General features: G+C 41.1%; 1 protein-coding gene and 1 pseudogene across 3 annotated transcripts; one reads left to right on the top strand and one right to left on the bottom strand.

The window, feature by feature from the left end:
- Positions 1-5,647: 5,647 nt before the first annotated feature.
- EXO5 (exonuclease 5) lies at positions 5,648-11,824 on the bottom strand. Of its 2 annotated transcripts, XM_080802306.1 has the most exons (3): positions 11,759-11,824; positions 11,002-11,168; positions 5,648-7,158 (listed from the first exon to the last, which is right to left on the bottom strand). In XM_080802306.1, exon 3 carries the CDS (start codon positions 7,136-7,138, stop codon positions 6,029-6,031), a length of 1,110 nt encoding a protein of 369 aa, XP_080658432.1. In that variant the 5' UTR covers positions 7,139-7,158; positions 11,002-11,168; positions 11,759-11,824; the 3' UTR covers positions 5,648-6,028. The 2 variants fall into 2 exon arrangements, with proteins under 2 accessions (XP_080658432.1, XP_080658433.1); XM_080802307.1 differs by lacking the exon at positions 11,759-11,824 and having other exon boundaries at positions 11,002-11,263.
- Positions 11,819-17,828, top strand: LOC308341715 (adenylyl cyclase-associated protein 1-like; annotated as a pseudogene). The gene is made up of 3 exons: positions 11,819-11,925; positions 15,772-17,060; positions 17,278-17,828. The product of its transcript is annotated as an adenylyl cyclase-associated protein 1-like (transcript).
- The last annotated feature ends 2,414 nt before the right edge of the window (positions 17,829-20,242 follow it).

Genomic DNA, 20,242 nt, shown 5'->3' on the forward strand with positions numbered 1-20,242 from the left:
GCAAAATCAAGAGAAGAAAATGTTTCAAGACGTGGAGAATGATCCACTGTATAAATGCTAATGAGAAGTAGGATGATAACTAAGAATTGATCATTGGATTTAGCATTGTGGAAGCTGTGAAAATATGCCATTTTGCTGTAGTGGTAGAAGTTTGATTAAATTTAATAGGAATTTGATAAGAGTGGGATGAAAGAATGGGAAGAGAGGAAGTGTAGAAAGCAAATACAGACTGTACTTTTAAGAAGTTTAGTTTTTTTAAAGATGAGTAGAAAAAGAAGATAGGGAAAATGTATTGGAGGTTTGAGGAGAGAAAAGGAATGCTGTATTACATTGATTCTAATACACTTTTTGTATTTTAGCATCCTTGATTCCTTTTCCTTTCTCTTTGTCTCATTGTATGTTCTATGAAAGCACAATTTTTTTTGTGATATTGTGATCTATAATAAGAAATATATATTTAATCCTCAGCCCCATTTCTGGCAGAGTTCCTAAAACTCTTGGAATGTCCTAAATGATAATGGTGTCCTTTGTTATATTAATGAAGTGCTTTTGGACTGTACCTAAGGAAGGGAGCTGGCTACCAGGAGAACCAACCATATGGTTAGAGGGTTGGAACTTTCAGTCCCAACTCCCTTACTTCTGAGGAGGGGAGAGAGGCTGGTGGTTGAATCAATTGCCAGTGACCATTAATTTAATCAATCATGCCTATGTAATGAAGTCTCCATAAGAACTCAAAGGATGGGATTCAGAGACTTTCTGGGTTGGTGAACACATGGAGGTACAGGGAGAGTGATGACCCAGAAAGGGCATGGAAGCTCTTTACCCCTTTCCCATACTTTGCCTTATGCATCTCTTCCATCTAGATGTTCCTGAGTTATATATCCTTTTCTAATAAACTAGTAACCTAGAAAATAAAGTTGTTTCTCCAAGTTCTATAAGCTGCCTAGCAAATTGGTCAAACGCAAGGAGGGGTTGTTGGAACCTCCAATCTATAACCAATAGGTCAAAAGCACAGGTGACAACCTGGACTTGTGATTGGCATCTGAAGTTGGGGGAGAGGACCAAGCACGTCTATAGTTTTATCTCCATAAATATGTCATGGAATGTGTGTTGTTTGTTTCCCATAACTATGAATCTGTTTCTGTTCTGATTGCTCCTTTGTTTTGTTTTTCAGATTCCACATTTAAGTGAAATCATATGGTATTTGTCTTTCTCTGACTGATTTAACTTAGCATAGTACTGTCTAGGTCCATTCATGTTGTCACAAATGGCAAGATTTCATTCTTTTTAATGACAAATACTCCATATTCTTGTGTGTGTGTGTGTGTGTGTGTGTGTGTGTACACATATGCACACACATTTTCTTTATCCATTTACCTGTTGGGCACTTAGGTTGCTTCCATATCTTGGCTATTGTAAACAATGCTGCAGTGAATCTTGGGGTGCATATGTCTCTTCAAATTGGTGTTCGTGTTTTGGTTTTTGGTTTTTGTTTCAGATAAGTACCTAGATGTAGTATTGCTGGATCACATAGTAGTTCTATTCTAAATTTTTGACGAATCTCCATACTGTTTTCCATTGTGGCTGCACCACTTTATGTTCCCACAAATGGTGTATAAAGGTTCCATTTTCTCTGCATTCTTGCCAACACTTGTTATTTATTTTTTTAATAATATCTAATCCACAGGTGTGAGGTGATCTCGTTGTGGTTTTGATTTGCATTTCTCTGATGATTAGTGATGTTGAGCATGTATTCATGTACTTGTTGGCCTCATGGAAATGTTCCTTCCTCTTTAATTTTTTTGAATAATCTGAAAAGAAGAACTACTAACTTCTCTTTAAATGTTTGGTAGATTTCACCTATGAAGCTATCTGGTCCTAGAATTTTGGGGGTTTTTTGGTGGGGGGTAAAAATAGTGATTCAATTTCATCACTTGTATTCATCTATTCAGATTTTCTATTTCTCCATGAATCAGTTTTGGAAAGTTGTATGTTCCTAGGAATTTATCCATTTCTTCTAGGTTTTCAAATTTGTTGGCAATAATTGTTCTTGATAAGTCCCTTATGATCCTTTGTATTTCTGTACTGTCAGTTACAACTTCTTTTTCATTTCTGGTTTTATTTTGGCTCTCTCTCTTTTTTTTCTTGATGAGTCTGCATAGAGGTTTATCAATTATGTTTATCTTTTCAAAGAACCACCTTTTCATTTCAGTGATCTTTGCTATTTTTTAATCTCTATTTCATTTATTTCTGCCCTTAGGTCCTTTATTCTTTTAAATTTGAGTTTTGCTTATTCTTCTTTTTCTAGTTCCTTTAGGTGTAAAGTTATTTGTTTCAGATTTTTGTTGTTGTTGTTTCTTGAGGTATGCCTGTATCAACATGAATTCCCCTTTTAGAACAACAATTACCACGTGTGTAAGGTTTTTCTCCAGTGTGGATTCTGATGTACATGAAGATTTGCATTTTGGCTGAAGCTCTTACCATGCACAACATACTTATTGGGTTCCTCTCTTGCCTTCACTCTGATGGATGTGAAGTTTTGAGTTATCGCTAAAACCTTTACCTCTCTTCACACATTTAGAGGGCCTTTCTCCTATGTAATCTCTCTGAAGAACTTGAAAACCTATATTCTACCTGAGGCTCTTGTCACAGGTTTCTAACCATATGGATTCTCTGATGAATATGAAAATTTGAGTTAGCACTGAATCTTTTCTGCATCCCTCACCTTTAATTTTTTTTTCTTTTCAGGAGAACATGAAGAATTATGTTACAACTGAAGCATTTACCATATGTATCATATTTCTAGTTTCTTCCCTGTGTGAATTCTCTCATTATAGCAAAGATCTATGCCCTGTTTGAATCCCCAACATGTTAATCAGACTTTAAGGTTTCTGTGTGACCTTTTTAATGAGCTCAATACTCACTGAAGTATTTACCACACTTGCTACACTAATACATATTCCCTGTGTGGAAAGAGGGGAAAATCAGAGAACAGCAAAATTGGGGGTGGGAATGAAAAATAAAATCACTGGACAAAATACTTCAATGGCTACTTGAACAGCAGAAGCGAAGAGTGGGAAAATGCTAGGATCTCAGTTAACTAGATTACCAGGTCAAAGAAGTCTTAGAATGTAAAGATAGAAAACAAAAAGAGTGAAATATGAGAGAGAAGATAACAGAGGTAGGAGGCAAGTCAAGGAAATTTTACACATAACAGGCACTCCAGAAGAGAATGCTGGAATACTAAGCAAAGAAATCTTTCTAAGTTGAGCAGTCAAAGAAAAGCACAAAAATTATCTCAGTATTGAAAGAAAATGACAGAGAATAAAATAATGAGAAAAATTAGGGGAATCAGGAAGTGTATATAATAGAAATACAGTTTCCAAAAAGAGAAAATAGAGAAGCAATAACCGAGAGAAGCAATAAATAAAGCAATAGTTGAAAAAATATTGGTGGAAGTACTTTCTTCCTTTCATTTTAATGTATTTTATAATGAGCATGTATTATTTATTCAGAAAAATCCACCATAGAGGAAATTAAGGAATATGCTGGCTTTTCAGAATTATTTTAGAAGATTAAAATCCTCATCAAAAATGGGCAACGAATATAAGCAGTCAATTCTTAGAGGAAATACAAATTACCAATAAGTAACAGATGCTCAGCTTCCCAACTTATTGAATAGTGCAATTTAAAACAATTGTAAAGTTAGGACACCTGGACGGCTCCAACAGCTGATCATCTGCCTTCAGCTCAGGTCATGATCCCAGGGTCCTGGGATCAATCCCTATATCTGGCTCCCTACTCAATGGAGAGCCTTCTTCTCTACCTCTCTCTCTGCCCCTCCCCCACTCACTCTCACTCTAAAATAAATATTTTTTAAATTTTATTCTTACTATTAAGTAGGAAGATACCTGTTGATGTTAGAGAAACAAGAGAGAAGAACTTAGGTTCCTGACACCATGGAGTACAACATCAGACCTAGACTAACTATATTTAGGGGTTTTGTCAGAAGAGAAATAAATCTCTGTTTTGTGTGGTTAAACAAAACAAAAATTGTTTTGGCAATTTCTACTATAAACAGTTGGAACTAGTCCTAATTAAAATATTCAACCTATTCTCTGGCCCAGGAAGCAAATTTTTAAATAATCAAGAAACAGCTTTGTTATGTCTCTTTTCATTTACCCGCTCATGGAACAAATATCCAAGAGGTCCATAATTTAGAGTTCAGATAACTTTGAGCAGAATTTCCAAGGGAGAGATGACATTATTAACCATGTGGAGGCTGCAAACCAGGGAAGCATTTGCTGTAGAGAACAGCGGCAGTGATCCTGGGGTGATCCCTACAGATGTCTCAACTTATCTTGTGAGAAACCATAAAACGATGACAAGGAGATGTTAATGTAAGGATTTGAGAGCTCAGGGTATTACTGAATTACGGAACTATTGAATTCTGACAATGTCATTGTCTGAAACCAACTGATTTTTCCTTTCCCTCTTTTTAAAACTTCTAGTATAACTAAAATGATGCCAACAGAACTCTGAGCAAGCTGTTTTCTTGAAGACTGTTAGCTTAATACTGTTTATCCCATAAAGTCCAGTTTACTAACTATGCCCCCAGTTTGATTCCAAACTTCCTAGGGCCTAGAATAAGATACAGTGTAGGAGGCTTAACAACAGCAAGAAATACGTAACAGCATAATGGTTGAGCTTAATAAGCGATGCAGTCAGACATATTTGGCCTGGAGTCTCCCATTTTCAAATTTTATGTGTAGCTCAGAACACCTCCAGAGGTAATCTACCATAACTCCAAAAAATGTCCAGGTTTTACCAGTTCATGTAGAACATGGAGTCACATTTACGATATTCACCGTTCTGCTGGTTCATATGGAAACCCCACCCCTGCCAACTCTTCTCCCCCTTCCATCTACTTATGCAAATTCTCCTGCAGTGTTTGCATAAACAAAGCTTTTCCTTCCAGATGATATCCATGTCATTCTTTCCTCTGGCCTCTTTGGTGATGTTTGCAATTAAGGGCTCCACTGCCTTCTTAAATACACGGAGATTCCTCTCCACTATTTTCACATTTTCCTTAAAATGTCTTTAATTTTTTTGGTTCTCCCTTTATAAAAAGGGCAACATACCATATGTAAGCTGTGGTGACTTATCTTTTACTTAATATCGTGATAAGAGTCACCTATGTTGCATGTCATTGTGGCTCATTTCTTTTGGCTATTATACATTGTCCACACTCTTCTGATGATGGGCATCTGGATACTTTCTAGGTTTAGGTTTTGCTATTGTGAAACTACTAGAGAGTATACTCTTCCTCAAATGTGTGTGAGCTTCTCTTGGCCTACCCCTAGGAGTGGTATAGTTAGGTGTGAATGTTACATGTTACTTCATATATTCTATGTTTTATATCTAATGTTTTCATTTTTTAATGATCTCCTCTCCTGCTTCATTTTCCCTTATTTCTTCCAGCATATTTATATGCTTATTTTAAAGTCTTCGTGTGTTCATCCCACTAATTCTGCTTCAGAAATATGTTTATGTTATGTACTTAAAGGCTTGAATTACATATGCACAACTATTTATAGTGGTCATTTCTGACTGATTCAGATTATTTTAAAAAACCATCAGTTCAACTGACCTGGACAGCATTTCATTTTATTTTATTATATAAAATGTAGAAAGCCTTGACCTAGGAAAAAAAAGGGAAGAGACTTAATAGAAACTTTAGAATCTTCTTAGGAAAGCAATGATTGCTGAAAGATACCTTTTGCTCCAGCCACACTGAGCAAGTGAATTCTTGGCAATTCGCAGCACAGTTCCAGAGATCATATAATCCCAGATTCCTCCCACTCACCCCTGAATGATTTGAGTGGTTAGAATTTGAGGAAATATGAAAAGAACCAAAGTAAGAACATTCTCCACGAAAGCCAAACTCAAAGACTGGTCCTCTTTCATTCTGCTGATTACATTAGGAGCAGGAAGGATCAAAGTTCCTGAAGAAGGCATACCCTTCTGTTCATTTCACTTTTTTGGCCTGGGGCTCTAGAATGGAGCTGGGCATCCCACCGCCCTTCCTCCACTCACAGATATCTGCATAGCTGCATGTCCGGCATTTCCAAGCCTCCTCCACATCAACCCCTTGAGGCTCTCGGTGGCCCATCCAGTAGGCCATATAGTGCTGCACTTTGCCTTTCACCTGCTTCTCTTCAAAGGCCACCATCTCTGTACCCAGCACAGTGGCAGTCTCTTGGTGGATATATTCAACCTTCAGGATATCAATAACTGGGAGGTCAGACAGGGTTAGAGACAAGAAGACTAACTCCATGAGGTCACCCAGGGACTTCACATAGAAGCCTCCCTGCCGGGCGTGCTTCAGCACTGACGGTCCCAGTGGCTTGTCTGGACATAATTTTGTATGGTGGATTAGGCTAGCGCTGGTCACTTTCCCTTGAACCATGGCATCAAAGATATATTTGTACAGGCTGACTTGAAAGCAGTCTTTTTTTTTCTGGGCTTCCAGAGGGAGCACAGGGCGCCTGCGTGTCTTCAGTTCAGCCAGTTCCAGTTCCCCCTTGGCTGTATAGCGCAGCTCATCAATTACTCCAACGAGCAGCACACCCGCCACTTCTCCAAACACTGGAAACTCTCTGACACGTCCCTCTGCCTGCAAGACAGGAATCATTGATAATATATTCAGAAATTTAACTGCCCAAGCATCTTCTTTAGTAGTGATGGGGAGAGTCACAAGATCATGAACTTCCAGTTCTCTAGCTAGGTGGATGCTGGCACCAGTGTCCAAAACAGCTGCCTTCTCAGGAGCCAAGAAACCAGGAAGCTCCTTCTCATATACCATTTGCTGTTCACACCAGTCCTGAGTAGACAGGTCAGTGACATACAAATATTTAAGGTGGAATTGCTCCATAGGTGATGAGATCTCCAATCTTCTTTTCCACTTTGGTATTAGCTTGCCATCCTTCCCAGGGAGTTCAGAAGAAGGGCCAGGCTTGCTAAGTGAAGCACTTGACTCTTGAGTATCTTCCAGATCCAGATACTCTAGAAACTCTGAGTCACTCATGTCTGAGAACCCTGAGGCCTCTGCTGACACCTCTTCCCCAATCTCTGCCATGGCACAAAGCCCTGCATATCCTGTTAAAGAAATGTATTATCCAAATAAATAATTTCTCCAAAGCACTGTCAAATTCTAATAAGGTTAAAAGAATCGTGGCTATTTACATTCTTTAAAGAAGCTAATCCTTTTTTAATTTAAATTCAATTAGCCAACATATAGTACACCATTAGTTTCAGATGTAGTATTCAGTAATAGAAGCCTATCTATTTATAATCAATTAGTAATGTAACAGAGTTGCCTTGGCCTCAATTTCTTCATTTAAGAGGAGATTTGAGGCGGCGCCTGGGTGGCTCAGTGGGTTAAGCCTCTGCCTTTGGGCTCAGGTCCTGATCTCAATGTCCTGGGATCAAGCCCCGCATCAGGCTCTCGCTCAGCAGGGAGCCTGCTTCCCACCCGCCTCTCTCTGTCTGCCTCTCTGCCTACTTGTGATCTCTCTGTCAAATAAATAAATAAAATCTTAAAAAAAAAAAAAGAGGAGATTTGAGGTTTGCCTTTTCTGCTGCAAAATTCTACTGACTTGGGACATTATTTCATTATTTTAAGTGAGTATAGGTCTTTGTAAATGTTGGGGTAATGTTGGTAAAACCATATCCACTTCTATGATTCCTCCAATACAAAGTCCTTGACTAGGAAACTCAATTAGAAACTGTTCTTTGAGAAAAATCAGCTCTTTTTTAATGTAGCTCTCAGGAACACAATATGGCAAAATTCAAAGATTAAGTACAGATAAATACAAATAGATCTGCTCACACACAAATTAATGACATGAAGTAATGAGAGAGGATGTTCACAGCAACATGCGGAAATTAGTGGCTTTTTGTATTTGAGATATATCAAGGAAATGGTAAAAAGGAAAATCTCTTGCTGGGTTCTACTTTACCCTACAGACTTTGTAAATTACCCTCCTAATTTCACAGAAATTGGTGTTTCCCACTAGGTTTATTTTTTTCCTTCCACAAAAATTAGCTTATGATTAAAAATATCTGTCAATAAGTGCTATAAAATACCACTATATCTGCTAAAACAGTGAATGTTTTATTGCACAGTTACTGAGTGCTAGCCACCGAGTGCTTTACATCCAAGACCTCACTACTCTACTGTGGGACAGGTACTCTTTTTAAAAATTTGCTGCAAATAATTGCACATATACAGAGAAATAGAACAAGGAACACCTATACACATACCATGTAGACAAACAACTGTTGACATGTTGCTGTAATTGCATCTTTCATGTGTGCATTTTCTTTGGCTATTTTACGTTGGCTATTTTAAAGTAAATCGCAGATATCACAACATATCATTTATAGATATAAATGCTTCAGCATACATTTCTAGATAAGGACATCCTCCTTCATTAACTACAATGTTGTTATCACATCTAACAAAATTAATAATTCCCTAATACTACCATCGGTACTCAAATTTCCCCAACTGCCCTATAATGTCTTGGATAGCTTTTCTTTAAACCAGGAAACAAAGATCACACATTATGTTTGATTTGCTCTGTCTCTCGAACATTTTTAATCCTAAGAAACTAGGCAAATTACCTTGTAAAGATACTCTTCTTAAGCCTTCTTCCCAACCTCACATATCTAATTTAGCATAGAGACAAGACAAAACAAATCAGGGTGTGACCAGTCCACCAGTATTTGACTCTGGGTGCCAGTAAAATAACCTGACACAGAATTTAAACTGATTGAGGTAACTATGAGCTAAGTTTTCTCTTTGCTAGTCTAATAAGCAATGAATAAATTGAATGCACCAATTTCCATATTAAAAGCTTAAGAACTGATACCTTGAAAATGGTATTATTAGTTATGGTTGTATCTAACTCATTTTTAAATAGTCTGAATGTCTCTAATGAAAGGAAACATAGATATAGCTGGAAGAAAAGTTATTTGCAATGAACAAAAGTAATACAATGTGAAGACTTCTGCTTCTATCCTATACAGTTATTGCTTTATAAGATACTTTAATAGTAATAAAACACAGAATCTACACATTTGTACAAGTGTCTTAAATTATAAATGTGCCTTAGGTGATGACTGTTTCAAAATGAGTAATGTTAGTTGGACTATGAAGTCCCCGGAAGTTGGGACAGAATCGACCCTCTGTCAAGAAACTGAAGTTAAATGGCAATTAACATGTACACCTGGGGTATTTTCCCCCCCTAGTGGGAGGGCACTAAATCCAAATCAACTGACCTTGAAAGTATTTTTTTTTTTCAAATATTTAGACCTGGGCTGTCCAATATGTAGCCATCAGCCACATGTGGCTTTTTTTTTTTTTTAAGATTTTATTTACTTGTTTGACAGAGATCATAAGTAGGCAGAGAGGCAGGCAGAGGGGAGGGAGGGAAGCAGGCTCCCTGCTGAGCAGAGAGCCCGATGCAGGGCTCAATCCCACGACCCTGAGATCATGACCTGAGCCAAAGGCAGAACCTTAACCCACTGAGCCACCTAGGTGCCCCACATGCGGCTATTTAAATTAACTAAAATAACATAAAATTTATGTATTTATGTATTTATTTATTTTTAAGACTTTATTTACTTATTTGACAGAGAGAGAACGAACACAAGCAGAGGGAGCAGCAGGCAGAGGAAGAGGGAGAAGCAGGCCCTCCACTGAGCAGGGAGCCCCATGTGGGACTCGACCTGAGCCACTTAACTGACTGAGCCACTCAGGTGTCCCTAAAATAAAATAAAATTTAAAACCCCATTTTTCTGTTGCATTAGGCACATCTCAAATGCTCAAAAGCTACATGTGGCTAGTGGGTACTACATCATAAGGCAAAGATACAGAACATTATCCTGACCACAGAAAGTTCTATTGAACAGTACTGTTTTAGATTAATTCATGTATGAGTATTAACTGCCAAAGAGAGAGTAAGCTCCTGGAAGGTATGGACTTTGTATTTATTTTACATACTGAGAATAGGGTAGCCCTGAACAGGTTAAGCAAAACATTTCGTAGAGAAGACACAAAAAGGGGGCATTCTCTGTGGAATTATTCATCTTAAAGAAGAAAACAATACACTGGTGATGGATAATTTAGACTCAGATGTGTTGCCTGGACTTTCCTGTGCAGAAAAAAATCCAGGTGATGCAGTACACTCTGTCCCTAATGCAAGTTTGTATCTTTCTGACATGAGATGATTTTACATGGCACAAAGGTCAACATTTTTAGACTTATCTCAGAATATAAAGCTATTAGAGTTTCCATCAAATCATGATTTCACAGAGAGTGTTTCTTAGGACAAATCTGGTTTTTAAATAAATGAAAGTATAAAATTTAAAATATGAAAATAACAATACAGGTAGTACATAGGAATGGTAACAATTATTAGGTGGTAAGTGAATGAAACGGAATGTCCAGGAAACAGAACAATGTCAAGAGTCTGGAGTCCTATGGATCTACATTCTAAATCCTATCCTGACTAGGTCAGTAGTATTTAGTAAGATGCTCTTGCCTTATGAGTATTCTTGGGCAAGTTTTTCCTTTTCTTGAAGCTACCAACACTTTGGAGCACTCCTTCCGACCCTACTCAGCTATCCAAAATAATGATAAAACATTATATACATACTAACATTCAACAAATGTGGAGCTCCCTTCCCTTCCCAAGGAAGAGATGATAGTCTATCTATTCCCTCTGACAAATGAAATTAAACTTTAGGAAAGAGGAAACTTCTACTACCCTGGAAGGTGGCTGATCTTTCTTCTCACCAGGAAGTGCAGAATGCTAAAATGACACGGCCAGGGGAGGAGAAAAGAGCTCTGAAAAACCAGGTCTGCATTGAAGAATCCAGATCAGCAACTTTGCGCATGCTGTGGTAGAACGGAGACTTTTGGTCCTTTCTCACCTGACCAGTCCCTCACAGTGCAGCGTTTCCTCCTCTCTGATCCACTCGACACAGGCTGTTGCTCATCCCAGATGCGAGGTAACGCTTGCCTCTCTCCTGGATCAAATTCTCCATGACTTCGTTTTCCCCGCAACCCGGATGCAGTTACTTAATCCAATCTTTGCTCCCTGCAAGCAAGAGTCAAAAATAACCAAAGTCTCCCAGGAGCTCCCAAATCAGTTCCCTCTTCCAGCCCCAAACCTCAGCCCAGGTGCTCCGCAGACCTCAGGTGAAAGGCTTTTCTTCTCTGATGGGTTCCTGGCTGCCTGTGGGGCTGCCACGACCTTCACCCTCAACATCCTGACTTGTGGGCTCCGAGTGTGCTTACCTTCAGCCCGGACCTTTCCAAGACCCCCAAACCACTGTCGGCCCAGAAATTCCACGCCTGCCCTAAAGTTTACTGAGCACTCCCTACAATGTCTTGGGGGTGTCGGAAATAACAGCAAGGGGTCGCCGGCTTGGCAAGGGGTTCCAGTGGACCTCCGTGAAAGGTCCAGAAGCCTGGCCTGCGAAGGCAACACGACAAACCGCTGCCCGGGCCGCTCCCAGCCGGGGGCCGCGGCGACAGCGGGGACAGACCCCTGCGCTCCACACCGCATCCCCTCAGCTCCCCACCCCCATTCCTCGGCCTTGTCCTATCCTTGGCTACTCCTCCGAACCCCGGACTCTTCCCGGCTCCTCCGCGGCCTCGGAACTGCTCCCGGGCGCTGCCCCTTACCTGCCCGCGGAGCTAGAGCAGCCGAGTAGGCACAGCCCCCGGGAGAAAGATACACCCAGAATGCTCAGCGGCCGCTCGAGACCCGCCCCCTCCCAGAGGCCTCAGCGGCGGCGCCTGGTCGTCGCAAGTGCCAGGGCGCCCCGAACTGCCTCTCGCGGCGGGATAGAGTAGGGAGCTAAGGTGAGCGGCCGCTTTGGGGCGGGCGGTTCCCGCGCGCCAGTGGCTGTGCGTCTGGCTTAATTCGGCACGGAACGCCGCTGTCGCCTGGCCCGGAAGCTCTCACTGCGGCGGGGCTCCCGGCTACCTCCAAGCCAGGGTCCGAGAGACGTGTGCGCGCGTCCCTGTCCCCCCGTGCACCGGCCTCTGTCCGTTCAGTGCTGCGGTCTTGGCTTTGTCTCTCCTGGGTTCCGCACCGCCTTTGCTTCCCGCGCCAGCGTTCCCTGCTGAGAACAGCCACGAGCTCCCTTTGCAAAGATGCTGGCGCCGTTCTTGTAACCCTTTAACACAGCTATATTCTGAAATAGAAAATAGAGGTAAATATTAAGTATTGAAAAGATACGTCATCCTTAGATCAAAAATAGAAAAGTGACTGTTGCTTTCCAAATACACGCCTAACGCCCCTTCCTGCGGAAACGCACTAGCCTGACTTTTAGGACAGTCACTTCCTTGCTTTACAGTTTTATCACACGTGGGGAACTTGATTTACAATAAAGGCGGCATCGCATAGCAAAGGAGAAAAAAGATGGTCTTTTCAATGAACGTTCTGTGACAATAGGGTATCCTTATGAAAAAAATATATGAAATGAAACCTCTTATCTTACTTCCTCGCCAGAATCATTTCCAGGGGTATTAAAGTCCTAAATGTGAAAAGCTAAACTAGAAAGCTTTTATTTTTTTCGGATCTTATTTATTTGAGGGAGAGACAGATTGAGAAAAGGAGTGAGAGGAGTGGCACGGGGAGAGCAGACTCCCTGCTGAGCAGAGAGCCCCCCACCTCCACCAGGTAGGACTGGATCCCAGGACCCTGGGATCAGGACTTGAGCCCAAGGCAGACGCTTAACCAACTAAGCCACCCAGGCACCCTAAATCTTTTAGAACATAATACAGTAAACTATTGTTTGGACTTCGAAATAGGCAAAAATTTCTTAAAAATAAAATAAAGAAGGGGCGCCTGGGTGCTCAGTGGGTTGAAGTCTCTGCCTTCGGCTCAGGTCATGATCCCAGGGTCATCAGATCGAGCCCGGCATCGGGCTCTCTGCTCAGCGGCGAACCTGCTTCCTCCTCTCTCCTTCTCTGTCTGCCTCTCTGCCTACTTGTGATCTCTGTCAAATAAATAAATAAAATCTTTTAGAAAATAAAAAATAAAGAATACTAGAAAGGACAGTTGGGTAAGTTAAATGTGACTTGTATATTAGATAATAGTTATCTATCAATTATAAGTACCCTGGGTGTGATAATGATTTTGTGGTTGTGTAGGAAAACATCCTTGATCTCAGAAATGTGAAAGTTGAGGACAATCTTTTTAATCAAGTGAAATGAGTAGGTATTGCTGGATTGAGGCTGGAGAAGTTTTCTGCCTCCTCCCCAGTATAATCTTCTGTAGCCAAAATGTAACTTCCAAAATCAGGAAAATCTCTCCTCAACCCTTTCACACATGGATGTATCTTCAAATAAAGTTTGCAGTGCAGGGTATGCTGCTTGGGGGAGTGAAGAAGAGATTCCCAAGACAGGAGGACCATGTTCTCCAAAGCTTTCATTCTCAGCACTATGGGGCTCAAATTTTAGAAAATGATAACCTTTTCCCCAAAATGCTATTCTAAGAAGTGTGGGCATTTAAGGTCCATTTCTATACAAAACTCACTGATATAGTTCATCCATTTCCAAGGATATCTGTAACCATGGAAATACTGTTAGACACAAATGATCTGTTTGTCTCTCTTTCCATCTCTCCTTCCTTCCTCTTTCAGAGCACAGGATTTGTAGCTCTAACATTGCACTGATTATAATCTACCAAATAAGAGTCTATGTGATAAAAATGTTTCTCTGTATGGGTACTCTCTAGAGCTGCACTGTCAAGTGAAGTAACCACTAGCCACATGAGGTTCTCTTGAGCACTGGAAATGTGGCTAGTCCAGAAAGATCTACTCTAACTACAAAATACTAGATTTTGAAGACTTAGTACAAAAAGAAAAGAAAATAACACATGATTTTTATATTAATTACATGTTGAAATTATAACATTTTTGATATATTGGGTCCAAATGAATATATTTTTAAATTAATTTTACTTATTTTTATTATATTAATGTAGCTGCCAGAAAATTTTAAATTACCCATGTGGTTCACATTTGTGTTGTGGCTCACACTGTAATTCTCTTGGACGTGCTGCTTTAGGGCATCAGAGCCTAAGGGCAGGGAATTTATTTTGTTCATTTGTGTTCCTCACAGGTGCTAGAACAGTTATTAATATAATTTTTATATGCTCAAGAGAAGCCCATTGACAATATTCTGTATTTGAAAATCTTTTCTTCCACATATTAAGATCACCCTCTCTTTAACCAAACACCTATTTCTGGTAATTCAAAAGGGCATCGCTTGCTTGGAGAGAGCCAGAGAAGATGGCCCTAAGTGATGAGGTTGAGGGAGGTGGAAATGAGCTAAGGATGTCAGACTGCACTAAGGATGTAAGACTGAGGCATGGTTCTAAAAACAGGCAGCTTCTGATGAAGCCTGAATCAGTTAGGACTTATTCATTTATAAGAGATTGAAAACCCAGGGTTCTACCTTCAGGTGAGGCTTGATCCAGAGATCAAATAGTGTGACCAGAATTGAGTTGTCTGTTTCCATTTCTTGGATCTTCTATGTTTGCTCCATTTCCAAGTAGCTTCCCTCCTTTTCCACTGCCAGTAGCTTCCAGGAATATAACCTTCCAGATTTGTGTTTAGTGGCAAAGAAGGAAGCCTCTTTCCCTGATATCTCAAAGATAAATCCAAAAATTGTCCCCTTGACCCTGATTAATCGAACAAGAGTTATAACCTTACCTTAGCCAGAGTCTTCTGGAAAACAGAGCCTAGAGCAAAGATTAGATGTTTTGTTTTTTTCTTTTTCTTTTTGGAAGTGCAAACCCATAGTAGCAAGAATAAGAAAAGGAAGTGAAGCAAGCAACAACTTAAAGTAAATTGAAGTCGTGCACTGTTTATGGCTCTTGCTTCATGTTGATCCCATGGTCTTACATGCTGATTCCAGAGTAATATTATAAAATTAAAACCCCATGTTGTCAGTCTTTGATTTTAAAAATCCTGTAAGATAAGGCCTATCTCTTTATTTAGCAAATTCAGCCAAAAATTCAAGTGTTGATCCGAGAAGGCGTAAATTGTGTGCAGTATTCCCTCATGATGTGACACAAATTTAATCTGGGAGGATAAGTAGGAGCTAACCGAACAAAGAAATTAGGCAGAAGGAAGAAAAATAGCATAATTGAGGACCAGAAACCATGTAATATATTGAATGGAATATTTACAGGACTATAAGATCTTAATGATGGAGCAAAGTATGCTTGAGGTGAAATTTGGGAGCCACTGCCAGGAAAATAGTTAATGCTCTATGCCAGGTGTTCTGTATTAAAAAGAATACAGAAGGAGCATCTGGGTCACTCAACTGGTTGAGTGTAAGCCTTTGGCTCAGGTCATGATTCCAGGGTCCTGGGATCGAGCCCCACATCCAGCTCCCTGCTCCGTAGGAAGACTGTTCTCCCTCTCCTAATCCCCCTGCTTGTGTTCCCCCTCTTGCTGTGTCTCTCACTGTCAAATAAATAAGTAAAATCTTGGGGAAAAAAAGAATACAGAAGATGAAGTTTATCTTCAAGTTGTGAGAACTCATTGAGGGATTTTAAGCAATGTGATTCAATTAGATTAAGTTTGATTCAATATGTGTTTTGGAATGATCACTCTAGCAGCAGTGGGGAGGACAGAAAAGTGAGTCCAAGTCTGGAAGTGAGGCAGAACTCTGAGCAGGTGGTATGCTGGGGCTGACATGCAAAATCTGGTAGAAAGAATGGAGGGCAGTGGACCTCCTGCAGGCAGAATCCCATGGCTCTGACGTGCACTGTGGGTATGGAGACAGTGCTCCCAAAGCAGGAGCTGCTCCATATGTGCAACTATTTGACTCACTGCCTGCCAGGTCTGTGGCGGAGTACCTGCGGATCAGTAAAGAAATTGGGGGAGATGTGTAGAAACACGCAGAGATGGTCCACACAGGGCTGGAGTTGGAGCAGACTCTCTTGGTCCCAGTCTCTCAGTGCCAGCAGTCAGCTGGCAATAAGCTTTCTGATTTGTTGGCACCCAGCTCAGAGCAGATCCAAGAACCTTTCTGGAGATGAACCAAGGCAGCAAGTTGTTCAATCATCTGTCAGCCATCAGGAAAAATATCCAGGCTCTAGGTTGGGTGGCTGTGGCTCCCAAGCCTGGTCCCTATGTTAAAGAAACGAATGATGCAGCCATGTTTTATACAAACCTGGTCCTCAAGGAGTACAAAGATGTCAATGAGAAGCATGTGCACTGGATCAAAGCTTACTCGAGGATATGGAGCTACAGGCTTACATTAAGGAGTTACATCCCACTGGACCAGCTTGCACCAAAACGGAGCCTGTGGCAGAAGAACTGAGTGGATTGCCATCTGGCCCCTCTGCTGGATCGGGTCTTCCTCCTCCCCCACAAGATCCTCCACCACCCAGTTCCCCCAGTTCAGGCTCAAATGAGTCTGCTTCCCACTCAGCAAACAAAGGGGAAAGCATCACACATTCCCTGAAAGCTGTATCTGATGACACAAAGACACAGGAACAGAATCCTGTGTCCAGATGACAGGAACCCTGCCCTGAAGGCTCAGAGTGGTCCAGTACTAAGTGGCCCCAAACTGTTCTCTGCACCTAAACCAGGAGTCAGCCCATTCCCCAGACCAACCACAAAGGAGCCAGCTGTACTGGAACTGGAGGGCAAGAAGTGGAGAGTGGAAAATCAGAAGAACATTCCCAACCTGGTGACTGATGACACAGAGCTAAAACAGGTGGCTTACATGTACAAGTGTGTCAACACAACATTGCAAATCGAGGGCAAAATAAACTCCATTACAGTAGATAACTAAGAAACTTGGTCTGGTGTTTGATGACTTGGCAGGCATTATGGATATAATCAATAGTAGGATGTCAAAGTTCAGGTAATGCGTAAAAGGCCAACAATTTTCATCAACAAAACAGATGACTGCCCGTTTACCTGAGCAAGAATTCCCTGGATTGCAGGATAGTTATTGCCAAACCTTCTTTTTCAAAAGATTTTATTTTATTTTATTTTATTTTATTTATTTATTTATTTATTTAAGAGACAGAAGAGGAGAGAGAGGGAATGAGCAGGGGATTGGGGCAGAGGAAGAGGGAGAAGCAGGCTCCCCGCTGGGCAGGACCCTGGGATCATGACCTGAGCTGAAGATAGATGCTTAACTGACTGAGCCACCGGGGCGCGCCCCAGTGCCAAATCTTCTGAGATGAATGTCCTCATTCCTGCAGAAGGCCGTGACTTTAATAAATTCCCAGTCCCTGAGCAGTTCAAGACCCTATGGAATGGGCAGAAGTTGGTCACCACAGTGACAGAAATTGCTGGATAAGCGAAGTGCCACCGGGTTCTTTGCCCTCTCCCTCACACCATGGGATAAATCTGTATCAAGACGGTTCTTTTCTAGGTTTCCTCTACCTTTCTGCTCTTAAACTGCTTCTCTGCTTTGAGAAGCACAGCTACCTGCCTTCACTGAAATATACCTCAGGCTGAGATTTGGGGCGGGAGAGCAGGTCAGTTCATCTTCTGCAGGAAGGTGCGGCTTTTCCCTATCGGCTCAACCACACCGCCAGTCCCTCCTTAAGGAACCGCACACCAGCACTGGTGTGTCTAAGCTTTCAGCCTTTGCAGGCTATTTGACCAACAGTCTTTGGGAAGACTAAAGCAGTCCCCGGGGATTAACAGATCAGAATGTTCACACAAGTTCACCTTTTTCTAACAATGAGCGTGAAGGTAGCAGAGGCCGGTGTGATTCTAGCGGGTTCTTCTAACCAAATTTTTCACTGTTGACAAGTGAGGCAGGGGTTGCATCAGACCAAAGGCTGAAGCTTGGCCAGCTAGCATTCCAAGCAGAATTGTTTCCCACAAGCTTTCCTTTCATTCTGCATTCCCTCCTAGGTCTGCCTGAACCTGGGAAGTACATTCTCCTGTGTCAGCCGCTGTGGCAGTGCCCTGCACCCAGGCCAGTTAAAGCAGTCTTGGCCCCTTCCCTTCACTGGGATCCCTGCCCAGCACCTTCCTACAGAGATGACTTAAACAAGAAAAGAACAAAAAAACGGAAAACACACCATTCCAAGGGATCTATAATTCCTTCCTCCTTCTGTGCTGGGTGCCTGTCCTCCACCTTCACTGCCTCCTTTGCCCTGTCATGCTCAACTGCTTTTGGCTTCTGTCTGGGAACCTGAACGAAGGATTAAAATCTCAACTGCAGCTTGGTTTTAGGTCTTATGTAAGAATCTTGCACAGCACTGCTAATGTAAATTACAGTTTTTCTCTCTAGGACACTTACCAAAACATGCAACTCTTTTGGTGGGAAGAGAGATTGTCCTGTGACTTCTACCCATTTCCTGAGGCCTGTGGAAATAAACCTTTATGTACTTAAAGTTATACAGAAAATAGAATAAAATTAATACCAAACTTGAAAAAAAAATGATGAGTCCAGATTATAGAAAAACCAGTTGGAATCCCATTTAAGCAGTCAGGACATGCTAACAGCCTAATTAGAGAACTGACAATGGGAACAGAGAGGAAGATAGTGAAGAGATCCCAAACAGAATATATAGGACTTAGCGACTGAGAGAGGTGATGGATGAGGAGGGAGTTTAAACTGGAGAACTGGAAAGAGGGTGGTACCACTCACTGGACTGAGGATACAGATTTTATTGAGAAGATTATGAGTTGGGTTTTGGACATACTTTGAGATGACTATGGGATATCCAAATGGAGATATTCAGTAGGATGCTGACTATGATGTTCTGGAGTTCAGGAGACATTCCTAAGATATAGATGTAGATTTAAAAAGTGTTGAGATGTTAACAAAATCAGTCAGACAAAATGTGTAGCTTGGGGAAAGAATGTGACTAAAGGACCCAGGCCCGGGGAAGAGCATTTATGTGATCAGCAAAGGGAAAAGTGCCTGTAAGATAACCAGAAAGAAGGAACAGGCAAAAATACGCAAAACCAATGGACAGGCTCTAAAGTTATTAAGATCTCCTGAAGCAGTAGCAGATCTAAGAAATAAAACTTAGAATGGCAAAGAACAGTTTCATATAGCCATTAAGGGTGGGTGTTTGTAAAGCTAGGCTAAACCTGGAGAAAAAATGCTCAAAAACACAAGTAAAAGACATGAATAATTAAACGGCACTCTGTTTCTTCATCTATAAAGTGGGGTGTTTTTTTTTTTAAGATTTTATTTATTTGTGTGAAAGAGAGAGCACAAGCAAGGGAGTGGCAGGCAGAGGAAGAAGCAGGATCCCTGATGAGCAAGGAGTAAATCAAGGATTCAATCTCAGGACCCTGGGACCATGACCTAAGCCAAAAGCAGACACTTAACTGACTGAGCCACCCAGGCATCCCTAAAGCGAGGAGTTCTAATTAAGTGAATTCCTAGACCCCTCCCAGTTCTAAAAATCTGATCCTATGCACTGGTATCAAAAAGTGAGTTAGGATCTGGAATTCTATGAACAGTAACCCTTTCCGCTCTCTTGCCCCTCCAGACAACCCCCCCAACCCCCCCCCCCAATTCATACCACCACAGAAATTCTCTGCCTACCTAGAGGTGGGCACCTGACCTGGCTGGGCCAATACAAGACCTTCCCTAGGATTTTAAAATCCCTAGGATTTTAAAGTTGGAAAGAAGAAAGAGAAGACAGTTATCTTTTTTCTGGGTGATGGAAACAATATATATAAAATCTGGAGCTGATGGTAACTGTGATTTGCTACAAGATGTTAAAAAAAAAAAAGACCTTCCCTAGGATTTTAAAATCCCTAGGATTTTAAAGTTGGAAAGAAGAAAGAGAAGACAGTTATCTTTTTTCTGGATGATGGAAACAATATATATAAAATCTGGAGCTGATGGTAACTGTGATTTGCTACAAGATGTTAAAAAAAAAAAAAGACATAAAAAGCTCCTGTGAGAAATGGAGAGAAAGCTGCCTGGGTTTTCTCAAGTGCTTCAGGTCCTAGTTCAAGTCTGCTGTTAGAATGTGTTGCAGCCCATGAATTACAGGATACCCCAATATCTTTCTAACAACACTCCCACTTTAACTTAAATCATCCCCAAATGATTTGTGTTATTTGATCAAAGAGTCTCAACTAATCTGTTTAGCCAGAGCCCACATGGGAAAGAGGAAAACAGGAGATGGAACTATAAAGTAGCACT

The sequence above is a fragment of the Martes martes genome (genome assembly GCF_963455335.1).
Source record: "Martes martes genome assembly, chromosome: 4".
NCBI lineage: Eukaryota > Metazoa > Chordata > Mammalia > Carnivora > Mustelidae > Martes > Martes martes.

Excerpts from the sequence above, each read along its gene's own strand:
- EXO5 (XM_080802306.1), bottom strand. The coding sequence starts at position 7,138 with ATGGCAGAGATTGGGGAAGAGGTGTCAGCAGAGGCCTCAGGGTTCTCA.